Raw genomic sequence first — 12,113 nt, forward strand, 5'->3', positions numbered from 1 at the left:
AGTGAATGAAGATGTATCCTATCGATCACAAGTGCAGTATGGAGTACCTCAAGGCTCAGTACTAGGGCCGCTACTCTTCACGCTTTATATGTTACCCTTGGGAGATATCATCAGGAAACATGGTGTTAGCTTTCACTGTTATGCTGATGATACTCAGCTCTATATTTCTTCGCAGCCCGGTGAAACACACCAATTTGAAAAACTAATGGATTGCATAGTCGATATAAAAAACTGGATGACGAGTAATTTCTTACTGCTAAATTCTGAAAAAACAGAGGTGTTAATTATAGGACTTAAAAACTCTGCTTGTAATAACCTAGAACACTGTCTAAGACTTGATGGTTGCTCTGTCAATTCTTCATCATCAGTTAGGAACCTAGGTGTGCTACTTGATCGCAATCTTTCCTTAGAAAGCCACGTTTCTAGCATTTGTAAAACTGCATTTTTCCATCTCAAAAATATATCTAAATTACGGCCTATGCTCTCAATGTCAAATGCAGAAATGTTAATCCATGCATTTATGACCTCAAGGTTAGATTATTGTAATGCTTTATTGGGTGGTTGTTCTGCACGCTTAGTAAACAAACTACAGCTAGTCCAAAATGCAGCAGCAAGAGTTCTTACTAGAACCAGGAAGTATGACCATATTAGCCCGGTCCTGTCAACACTGCACTGGCTCATAGCATAAAAATATTGCTTATTACTTATAAAGCCCTGAATGGTTTAGCACCTCAGTATTTGAATGAGCTCCTTTTACATTATAATCCTCTATGTCCGCTACGTTCTCAAAACTCAGGCAATTTGATAATACCTAAAATATCAAAATCAACTGCAGGCGGCAGATCCTTTTCCTATTTGGTGCCCAAACTCTGGAATAACCTACCTAACATTGTTCGGGAGGCAGACACACTCTTGCAGTTTAAATCTAGATTAAAGACCCATCTCTTTAACCTGGCATACACATAACATACTAATATGCTTTTATTATCCAAATCCATTAAAGGATTTTTAGGCTGCATTAATTAGGTAAACCGGAACCGGAAACACTTCCCATAACAACCTATGTACTTACTACATCATTAGAAGAATGGCATCTACGCTAATATTTGTCTGTTTCTCTCTTGTTCCGAGGTCACCGTGGCCACCAGATCCAGTCTGTGTCCAGATCAGAGGGTCACTGCAGTCACCCAGATCCAGTACGTATCCAGACCAGATGGTGGATCAGCACATAGAAAGGACCTCTACATCCCTGAAAGACAGCGGAGACCAGGACAACTAGAGCCCCAGATACAGATCCCCTGTAAAGACCTTGTCTCAGAGGAGCACCAGGACAAGACCACAGGAAACAGATGATTCTTCTGCACAATCTGACTTTGCTGCAGTCTGGAATTGAACTACTGGTTTCGTCTGGTCAGAGGAGAACTGGCCCCCCAACTGAGCCTGGTTTCTCCCAAGGTTTTTTTCTCCATTCTGTCACCGATGGAGTTTCGGTTCCTTGCCGCTGTCGCCTCTGGCTTGCTTAGTTGGGGACACTTCATCTACAGCGATACCGTTGACTTGATTGCAAATAAATGCACAGACACTATTTAACTGAACAGAGATGACATAACTGAATCCAATGATGAACTGCCTTTAACTATCATTTTTGCATTATTGACACTGTTTTCCTAATGAATGTTGTTCAGTTGCTTTGACGCAATGTATTTTGTTTAAAGCGCTATATAAATAAAGGTGACATTGACATTGACGAGTCAACCACCTCCTAGCCGGGGCCTTCCATTCTTCCATTCACTTCGCACTATCAAGAACACGCAGCGCTGCCTACGTGCCTTAGACATGTGGAAGAAACCTTGGTTCTTGAATCAGGGCCAGGTGCTGGGAGCTCCTTGTCGCCATGTAATACTAGCGACGGATGCATCCCTCACTGGCTGGGGTGCAGTCATGAGTGGCCACCCTGCCCGTGGTCTGTGGAGCGGTCGCCATCTGACATGGCATATCAATTGTCTAGAAATGCTAGCAGTTTATCGGACACTGAAGCACTTCCTCCCAGACCTAAGGGGTCACCATGTGTTGGTGCGCACCGACATCACATCGGTGGTCTCTTACATCAACCACCAAGGAGGTCTCCTTCACGCCCCTTGTACAAGCTGGCACACCAGATCCTTGTGTGGTCCCAGAGCAAACTCCTCTCATTAAGCGCAGTATATATTCCTGGGAAACTAAATATGGGAGCAGACATACTGTCGAGGCAGGGGCCGAGGCCCGGGGAATGGAGGCTTCACCACGAGATGGTTAAGCAGATATGGAGAGTTTTTGACTGGGCTCAAGTAGACCTTTTTGCAACTCAGGAGACATCACAATGTCCCCTTTGGTGCTCTCTAGTTCATCCAGCTCCTCTGGGACTGGACGCTATGGTACAGACCTGGCCAAGGCTTCGTCTGTACGCCTTTCCCCCTATTGCTCTGCTCCCGGGAGTTCTAGCGAGAGTACGCCGGGACGGGGTCTGTCTGTTATTAGTAGCCCTGTTCTGGCCGGGCCGAGTATGGTTTGCAGACCTGGTCTCGCTCCTCGACGGCTCTCCATGGGAGATACCGATCAGGACAGACCTACTCTCACAGGCGTAGGGCACGATAATTCACTTCACCCTCGCCCGGAGTTGTGGAAGCTGTGGGTGTGGCCCCTGAGGGGGCACAACTATTAGCAGCTGGTCTCTCAACCGAGGTTGTTGAGACCCTCCTCCAATCCAGAGCTCCCTCAACGAGGAAACTGTATGCCCTGAGGTGGAAACTCTTCACCTCATGGTGCAGAGACCGCCAGCTAGACCCAAGCAAACTGCCCAGTTGGTACAGTTCTGGAGTTTCTACAGGCCAGGCTCTCTGCAGGGTTGACCCACTCCACGTTGAAGGTTTATGTGGCTGCCATTGAAGCCTACCACGCCCTTCTCGATGGCCAGTCTTTGGGAAGACACCCCTTAGTTACACGTTTCCTCCGCGGTGCGCTGAGGCTGAGACCTTCAGTACGGTCCCGTATTCCCCTGTGGGACTTGGTTGTGGTGTTAGAGGCAATGTGCAAAGCCCTGTTTGAACCTATTCAAGATATTTCAGACAGACATCTTACGCTTAAAACTGCCTTTCTGTTGGCTATTACCTCTCTGAGGAGAGTAGGAGATCTTCAGGCCCTCTCAGTGGCCCCCACTTATCTTGATTTTGCACCTGGCATGACCAAAGCGTTCATATACCCTCGAGCGGGATATGTTCCTAAGGTTCCCTCTGTCACACCACGACCTGTAGTGCTGCAGGCCTTCTGTCCTCCTCCCTTTCGGGAGCCCGACCAAGCGAAGCTAAATTGTATGTGTCCAGTTCGAGCGCTAGAGCGCAGACCAATTGCTTGTATGCTACGGTCCCCCCAAGAGGGGTTCTCCTGCTTCTAAGCAGACTATTAGTCGTTGGATAGTCGAGGCTATCAACGCCACCTATGAGTCCTCTGGTCGTCCCCCGCTGTCGGAAGCCAAGGCTCACTCTACTCGGGGTATGGCGGCCTCCAAGTCCTTCCTAGCAGGTGTATCCATGCTGGACATCTGCAATGCTGCGGGGTGGTCCACGCCCTCCAAATTTGTAAAATTCTATGGCTTAGACATGCCAGTCACTCCAGGCGCTTCTGTCCTCTCGTCCTAAGCTGTGCTCTTCGGATACACACTAGGCAGGGGTTTGGTAGTCTGGCGGCATTGCTACTCGTTCCCCAAAGCATTGTTTGACGCAGCTCGAGTTCCTGAAGAGGAACGTCTCTAGGTTACGTATGTAACCCTAGTTCCTCGAGGGAACGAGACGCTGCGTCTGCTGGCGCTTGCTGGTACTCGAAGCTGACGCCAGCTGCGCGGCACGTGCTTTTATAACTTCCTGGTCGCTTACGTCACCCCGCCTGTGACGTCACAATATTCAGATTCGCTCTAGCTAAGTGCGTTCCCCAAAGCGTTGTTTGACGCAGCGTCTCGTTCCCTCGAGGAACTAGGGTTACATACGTAACCTAGAGACGTTTTCAGTTTGGATCTGTTGGTTTGGCACATCAGAGTTCTTTTACAAGCAAGGGGTCATTGCATGCAAAAAATCACTTTTACATGTTGTTTGAACATAAATATGTGTTGGCAGTTTGTGTACACAACCACCCGATAATAAAAATAGGAAAAAACACCCAGTGCTTTTTTTTTACTCCAAACATCTGAGCCACTAAAGATGCAGTAGATTACCTTTGGTTTTGAATGGGATGCGTCCCCAAATAATCAAATACCTTGATTATTTAATTGTTCACACAAATCATTTGTGATCCAGCTTCACCTACAGAAGAAGTGAGTATAAGGTATTTTTTATTAATCTTTGCGAATCGCCTTTTCTAACAATGTGCTATTAAGCAATTTCCACAGCTAAATGTGACTAAAGTTTACAGTCTCTCAGAGAAGGGCTCAACACCCCACGGAAGAGAAGTGTGGGGTGAGCAGAGCTCATTAGCATTTAAAGGGACATGCACCGAAACTGGTCGCTGTGAACAGAGCCGTTTTTGATGTGGTAAAAAGGGTTTTGTTTTACATTACCATCGTGAAATTTTAACCAAAGTATGTTATAGACTTTTCATTAAGACCCTAAAGAATCATATCAACTTGTGGAAAATGGGCATCCGATGACTTCTTTAAAAAAATTCCAGGACCCTTTAATTAAAACTCCAATACACTTTTGTTCACTGTAAAAATATGTATTATCAAATGTCTATTTCTTTTGAGAGAAGTATTTTTTTTTATGGATTGGCCATTATTTAGTGCTATAAACCCATGTAATGTCGCTTTTTAAGCAGTGTATACCGACAGACACACAAACAGAGCCTGTTTGGAGAGAAATGTAAAACACATGGAAATTATTTATATGCAAAAATTATATGATTGGTCGAACTCCATCTTTTTCTGTTGCTTATTTTGAGTACTTCATGTGGACGGAGGCGTCACCAGGATTCGCATATTTTAGAGTGATCAACCGCTACATAAATTGCTACACAAAATGTGTACAGGTTGGCAGGTCTGTACTGCATATGCAGACATACAGACAATACTAAGAGCATGGTACTCAAATTTTGTTTAAATAAGCATTAAAGTTGCAATGTAAGTGAAGTAGCAAAAAATATTTTACTCTGTATTGTGATGTACATCCGAGTGAACCAGGTTATTCAGAAAACAAAAATGTAGGGCAGGGATCAGTTGTTGATTGAATAAAACACATGTATGGATGAACTTTTCACAATAGTATGCAATTAAAAATAGGGTGACTTAACTTCAAACTTAAAAATGACTTAACTTCAAACTTAAACTGATTCTGTTCCCTAAAACACATAATTTCTTAATGCAATAGCACATGCACACACATCAAAGATATAAAGTAATAAAAATGCTTACCAATCGGAATGATCTCAGCACAGAAAGACCTTCTACATCAGCCAAGCCCAACTCCATTAAACTCAAGCTCACGATAAAGCCATCAAAAATATTCCAGCCTTCCTGGAAATAGTAGTATGGGTCCATTGCAACCAGTTTGGCAAACATTTCGGCAGTGAAGATACCAGTAAACACCTGGAAGAAAGAAAACAGAAATGACACAGATTGGTGACAAACAGATCACTTTCTCTTCATAACATTACAAGAAAAAAAAAAATAATATATATATATATATATATATATACAGTCATGGCCAAAAATTTTGAGAATTACATAAATATTGGAAATTGGAAAGGTTGCTATTTAAGTTTTTATAATAGCAATTTGCATATACTCCAGAATGTTATGAAGAGTGATCAGATGAATTGCATAGTCCTTCTTTGCCATGAAAATTAACTTAATCCCAAAAAAACCTTTCCACTGCATTTCATTGCTGTCATTAAAGGACCTGCTGAGATCATTTCAGTAATCGTCTTGTTAACTCTGGTGAGAATGTTGACGAGCACAAGGCTGGAGATCATTATGTCAGGCTGATTGGGTTAGAATGGCAGACTTGACATGTTAAAAGGAGGGTGATGCTTGAAATCATTGTTCTTCCATTTTTAACCATGGTGACCTGCAAAGAAACGCGTGCAGCCATCATTGCGTTGCATAAAAATGGCTTCACAGGCAAGGATATTGTGGCTACTAAGATTGCACCTAAATCAACAATTTATAGGATCATCAAGAACTTCAAGGAAAGAGGTTCAATTCTTGTAAAGAAGGCTTCAGGGCGTCCAAGAAAGTCAAGCAAGCGCCAGGATCGTCTCCTAAAGAGGATTCAGCTGCAGGATCGGAGTGCCACCAGTGCAGAGCTTGCTCAGGAATGGCAGGAGCCAGGTGTGAGCGCATCTGCACGCACAGTGAGGTGAATACTTTTGGAAGATGGCCTGGTGTCAAGAAGGGCAGCAAAGAAGCCACTTCTCTCCAAAAAAACATCAGGGACAGATTGATCTTCTGCAGAAAGTATAGTGAATGGACTGCTGAGGACTGGGGCAAAGTCATATTCTCCGATGAAGCCCCTTTCCGATTGTTTGGGGCATCTGGAAAAAGGCTTGTCCGGAAAAGAGAAGGTGAGCGCTACCATCAGTCCTGTGTCATGCCAACAGTAAAGCATCCTGACACCATTCATGTGTGTTGTTGCTTCTCATCCAAGGTAGTGGGCTCACTCACAATTCTGCCCAAAAACACAGCCATGAATAAAGAATGGTACCAAAACACCCTCCAACAGCAACTTCTTCCAACAATCCAACAACAGTTTGGTGAAGAACAATGCATTTACCATCACGATGGAGCACCATGCCATAAGGCAAAAGTGATAACTAAGTGGCTCGGGGACCGGAATGTTGAAATTTTGGGTCCATGGCCTGGAAACTACCCAGATTTTAATCCCATTGAGAACTTGTGGTCAATCCTCAAGAGGCGGGTGGACAAACAAAAACCCACTAATTCTGACAAACTCCAAGAAGTTATTATGAAAGAATGGGTTGCTATCAGTCAGGATTTGGCCCAGAAGTTGATTGAGAGCATGCCCAGTCAAATTGCAGAGGTCCTGAAAAAGAAGGGCAAACACTGCAAATACTGACTCTTTGCATAAATGTCATGTAATTGTCGATAAAAGCCTTTGAAATGTATGAAGTGCTTGTAATTATATTTCAGTACATCACAGAAACAACTGAAACAAAGATCTAAAAGCAGCAAACTTTTTGAAAATAATATTTATGTAATTCTCAAAACTTTTGGCCACGACTGTATTTTAGTCCGTTTTTTTTTTTTTTTTTTTGGATGTCTATATATGTGTCATTGATTAATTACTTTTTATAAGATACTATGTCATGTTGTTAACATTGTGTGCTTTGCTCAATAAAATAAAATCTCAATTTAACAAGCCAGAATAATTTATATAAATCAATCCCATATCAACAAACTGATTAAAGACAAATGAGCAATGCAGTTATGAGAGTCTTCAGCTCTTTCCTAACCTAGCAGCAACAACATCCTGGCCTACACATTCACAATAACTCCCTGACCAATCGCTACACTACACTCTGTGACGTTCAAAGTGTCAAACGTATCATCCTGCTGTCACAGCTGAATGGTGCAGTTAATCACCCTGCATGCGGGTGAACTGGGGGAAGGTACAAGGTGGTTTTGACTCCACGAGGTCTGCTGCGTGTCTTCACAAACAGCGAATGTGAGTCACGCTGACACCTGCACAGCCACGACCTGCTCCGTCCCACATGTGTACTGAAGAAGTTTGAATACTTGCATTATTATATCACCATGTCAGCTGAAATATGCTGAAATTTCATTGAGAGAGGCCTGGCTATTGCATGCACGTGGTTTACTCCACAACTCAGGTCACGTTGTTTAGAAAATCATGATTTGTGATAGGTGTATGGTGCACTGCACTGATTTATGACCCCTAACAGTCTCTGTATCACTTGGCAACATAATATAAAAAGCAATTTGGTTCATAAGTGAGGAACATTATCTGTACTTTCCTGCAATGTTGACAATTTTTCAATTATTTTTATACTCATTCAGATGAAAGAACCAAATTGCACAGGTTCAAGCTCCTAGAACTGTGAAAACGGCATCATTTTACTGCTGCTCATTGATTAGGCTACATGAAATATTTATGCTGGTTCTGTACCACCACACTCATCCAGTAGCTTAGCACTGTCTCTACATCAAGCAAAAAAATGGCTTTGAGTGTTCCAACAACGTCCCTGCAGAGACTACAAAAATAAGCAGTGGGGGAGGGGCATTGTTTCATCAAGCAACGAAAGAATTCTTTATATTTGAATTCAAAGACACTTGGGGAAAAAAGGGGCTACGCAGAATCCTCACCAGGTTTCCGACAGACAGCACATGTTCAAAATTCTCCGTCATAGGGTAATGCTCCATGGCCATGAAGAGAGTATTCAGCACAATACAAATGGTGATAGCCAAGTCTACAAAAGGGTCCATCACGATCAGGTTCACAATCTCCTTAACCTTCATCCAAACAGGTCCGCATTCCCAGATAAGAAACTTGTTGGCAAATTTGTACCAGTATGGTGGACAATTCCTCTGAGACTCTTCCAATTCTGGAAGCAAAGAAGTATGGTAACCATGGTAACAGATTTCCTTCTTTTCTTTTTTTTTTAAGCAGTACATTCCTTGAGTTAAAAGATATGGACATACCCTCAACCAATGTGTTGGTTAACACACTCATGACACTGTTGGCTCGCTCCTTGCGCCCAAACGATGTGTTAAGCTGCTCTACAGGAACCATTAGAAAGCCTGAGAGTTTCTTTTTGATTTCGAGATCAGTGGTTGGCTGTCAGGAGAAAAACAATGAGGTTAAACAGTAGCACCACAACATTATACTGTGCAGCCAATGGGTGGGGAAAAAATCTGCATCACAGGGCTAGTTAAAGAAAGGCTGGTTAGGAGAAGAAATTTTGTCAACACATTTTGTCCAAAGGAGCCATTTTTCATTTGAATGCATTAAAGCAGAGACATGCTGGACTCTCACAAGAAAGGAGGTAGGGTGAAGCCCCTGCATCTCCAGATTTTAGGAGATCCAGTCAGCATGCATCAGCATGCATTCAGTCTAAGAAGTCAAGAGAAGAAAAGTATAAATATCATGATTCATTAACCTCATGCTGAAGATCTGAAGCTAGACCAGACCTCTATATGATTCATAAAGCTAGCAGACTACCATGCTAACTACCATGCTAACTAAAATGCTTCCGTTATAATTACAATACAAAGAAATGGTGCTGATCATCATAATAATAAAAAAAAAAAATGCATGTATACACTATAAAGAAGAAACACAGAAAAAACACATGGTATACAAAAAAAAAACTTCTAGATTAAGAGAAAATATGAAAAGAGATTTTAAGGTTAGATGGTGGAAGTGGAAGAATTTCATGGTTAATTCACCTTTGCATTAATATAAAATTAAATACAATTACAAAGGACATTGAGTTGACATGTATGTTAAAACAAATAAATAAATAAAAATGAAAAAATATTTTGCTTGTGGTGTGTAATGAGACATACATTACCATTAAAAATGTTGGGATCAGCAAGATTTTTTCAAAGAAAAATTTCTGAAGGATCATGTGACACTGAAGACTGCTGAAAACTCAGCTTTGTCATTACAGGAATATATTACATAAAATATATTAAAATAGAAAACAAGTATTAAAAATTTAATAATATTTCACAATATTTTAAGAAATTCAACCCCCATTTGTTTGAATGGTAGTGTATGAAAACCCAGTTTTATAAATCTTGATGGTTAATTTACTGAGAACTATATATTAGCAGCTTGTTCACTAATTTCAAACTGGCATCGGAGGGCAGCATATCACACAGGCTTTAAGAGCAGTCCTCAACTGAAAGACAACTCATTTTAGAGTAAAAGTCAAAATAAAATATTTTATTTTAATATACCATTTTATGTAATATACCATTACATCAGAAAACAAATGCATTAGAAAGAGAGAGAGCCAAAGTTCAAAGATAGATAATGCCCATGCCTAGACTGATCTACTATTAGACTTCCTTACGCTGTCATCAGTGACTGCCTTATCTATTATCACCTCAGGCAGTAGGCGTCCACCAGGCCCCGGTCCGATGAGAGAGACCACTCCATTGCAATCCACAGTGCTGTTGCACTTGCCGTAGTAACCTGTGTAGCTGCTTCGACGTTGTGGGCTTAAGAACGAATCGCGCCGCTCGTCGTACTCCTCAACTGTGCTGTGTTCATCATCTGCAAACTCGTTCTCCGAGCCTCCGTCCTTGCAGTGGCTGAAGATGCTGCTCTTACTGTTGCGTCTTGAAGGGAATGGTGAGCCTGGGATGCTGAGCAGAGACTGAAGGCAGGAAAGACAGAGAGACAGATCGAAAAGCTGACATCTTTGGTTTTACATACTTTTGGACATTAGTCACAGACATTAGGAACTTTTCCAGTTACTTCTTAAAGGGGTCATCGGATGCCCATTTTCCACAAGTTGTTATGATTCTTTAGGGTCTTAATGAAAAGTCTATAACATACTTTGGTTAAAATTTCTCAATGTAAAACAACACCCTTTTTACCCAGTCAAAAACAATATCTGGAAAAAGATCTGGATCGCGAATGATTTGAGCAAACAAACACATTTATGCAGAAACAAACGTAATCCACTGCAACTTCAGCGGATCAAAAGTCAGAAGTAAAAGATGACTGCTATGTTCATTATTACATCCAACAACAAAACACCTCAATTGCTTAGAAGACATTCTTGTCTACCTCTGCTCCAGAGTCGAAACAATGGTGGACTGATGACAAGCTCACTCAGGGTAGTTCTAAAGTAAAAAGCCAGCGTCAATAAACAACCGTGGGAGGGGCCTGGATCTGCGTGATGTCACACAGCCAAGAAGCTGAGAACGGCTTAATTTGAAAAATGGGATATATTATTTATAGGGATTTAAAAAACAAAAAAAAACACTGGTTGGATTTTTATCATTTAAGGGTGGATGTGTTCACACACTGCCAACACACATTTATCTTCAAACAACAATTAAAAGTGAATTTTGCATCCGATGATCCCTTTAACAGAACAAAACACCAACAAAAACAAAGTCATTCTTTACCTGGTTCATTATAGAACTCCTACGTCCTAAACGGTTGTCAGGGAAACGGAATCTGCTCCTCCTGCTTCCATCATCTGATTCAGATTTGACAAACTTCTCACTGTCCCCTTTCTCCTTGTCCTGCTCTTTCTGCTGCCACTTCTTCTTGCGGTTGCGTCGCTCTTTGGCACTCTTGGAGCTGAGTTTAGACATCTCAGACGAGCTGCAGGACAAGTTTCCACCTCCATCACCATCATCCTCCACCACGTCCTCAGACACCGTCCCCACCGATGTTGCCATTGCGTTAGCCTGCAGTCACAAAATGTATCAGTCATTCATCTAAATTACTCTGAGTTTAATTCGTTTTGATTGTAGTCACAAAATTCAATTTCAAATATTAAAAGTCCACAATTAGAAACCAGCAGGCAAACACTGCACAAAAACAAATGTAAGTATTTTGAAGAGGACCCTTATTATAAGCATTAAAGCGTGTCCTGACCTGTGCATCCTCCTGCTGTTTCTTCAGCTGTTCCAGCATGGCTTTAAACACCGCCTCCTTTCGCTCTGCTTCTTCCATAGTGGCCTGGTTCTGTTCTTCATATGCCATGGCCACCACAGCCAGGATCAGATTCACAAGGTAGAATGAGCCAACAAAGATCACCAGCACAAAGAAAATCATGTAGGTCTTCCCCGCTGCTCTCAGGGTCTGAAGATGAGGGGCAGATCAGATTATATTACAGAGCATCATACATTAGAATAGAAAATGGTTTGTTTTTTAACACACACACACACACACACACACACACATACACACAGAAGAATTTCTCAATGTTCATAATAATATTCAGGGATTTTATCCAAACTATTTCACTAATATACAAGTGGCAGAGATGTACTCGCTGGAAAAATGCAAATGTCAGTTCATTATTCTGAGCCTCAGTTGCTTCTATTTGACCTACTTGTGCAAAGAACTGAAATACACATACAT

The 12,113-nt window shown here is 41.9% G+C and overlaps 1 protein-coding gene across 8 annotated transcripts in view; it reads right to left on the minus strand.

Moving 5' to 3' along the window:
• The window catches only part of LOC132118261 (sodium channel protein type 8 subunit alpha-like), a 67,612-nt gene that overhangs the window by 22,837 nt on the left and 32,662 nt on the right, over positions 1-12,113 (minus strand). For 4 of the 8 annotated variants that reach the window (XM_059527973.1, XM_059527970.1, XM_059527965.1 and 1 more), the window contains 6 exons: positions 11,625-11,831; positions 11,147-11,434; positions 10,081-10,386; positions 8,702-8,837; positions 8,366-8,604; positions 5,435-5,608 (listed from right to left, as the gene is read on the minus strand). In XM_059527973.1, the coding sequence (XP_059383956.1) occupies positions 5,435-5,608; positions 8,366-8,604; positions 8,702-8,837; positions 10,081-10,386; positions 11,147-11,434; positions 11,625-11,831 (1,350 nt within the window). The remainder of the gene's footprint in view (positions 1-5,434; positions 5,609-8,365; positions 8,605-8,701; positions 8,838-10,080; positions 10,387-11,146; positions 11,435-11,624; positions 11,832-12,113) is intronic. The other 4 variants (XM_059527971.1, XM_059527967.1, XM_059527972.1 and 1 more) reach the window with 1 other exon arrangement.

The sequence above is a fragment of the Carassius carassius genome, chromosome 37, assembly GCF_963082965.1.
Source record: "Carassius carassius chromosome 37, fCarCar2.1, whole genome shotgun sequence".
Taxonomy (NCBI): Eukaryota; Metazoa; Chordata; class Actinopteri; order Cypriniformes; family Cyprinidae; genus Carassius; species Carassius carassius.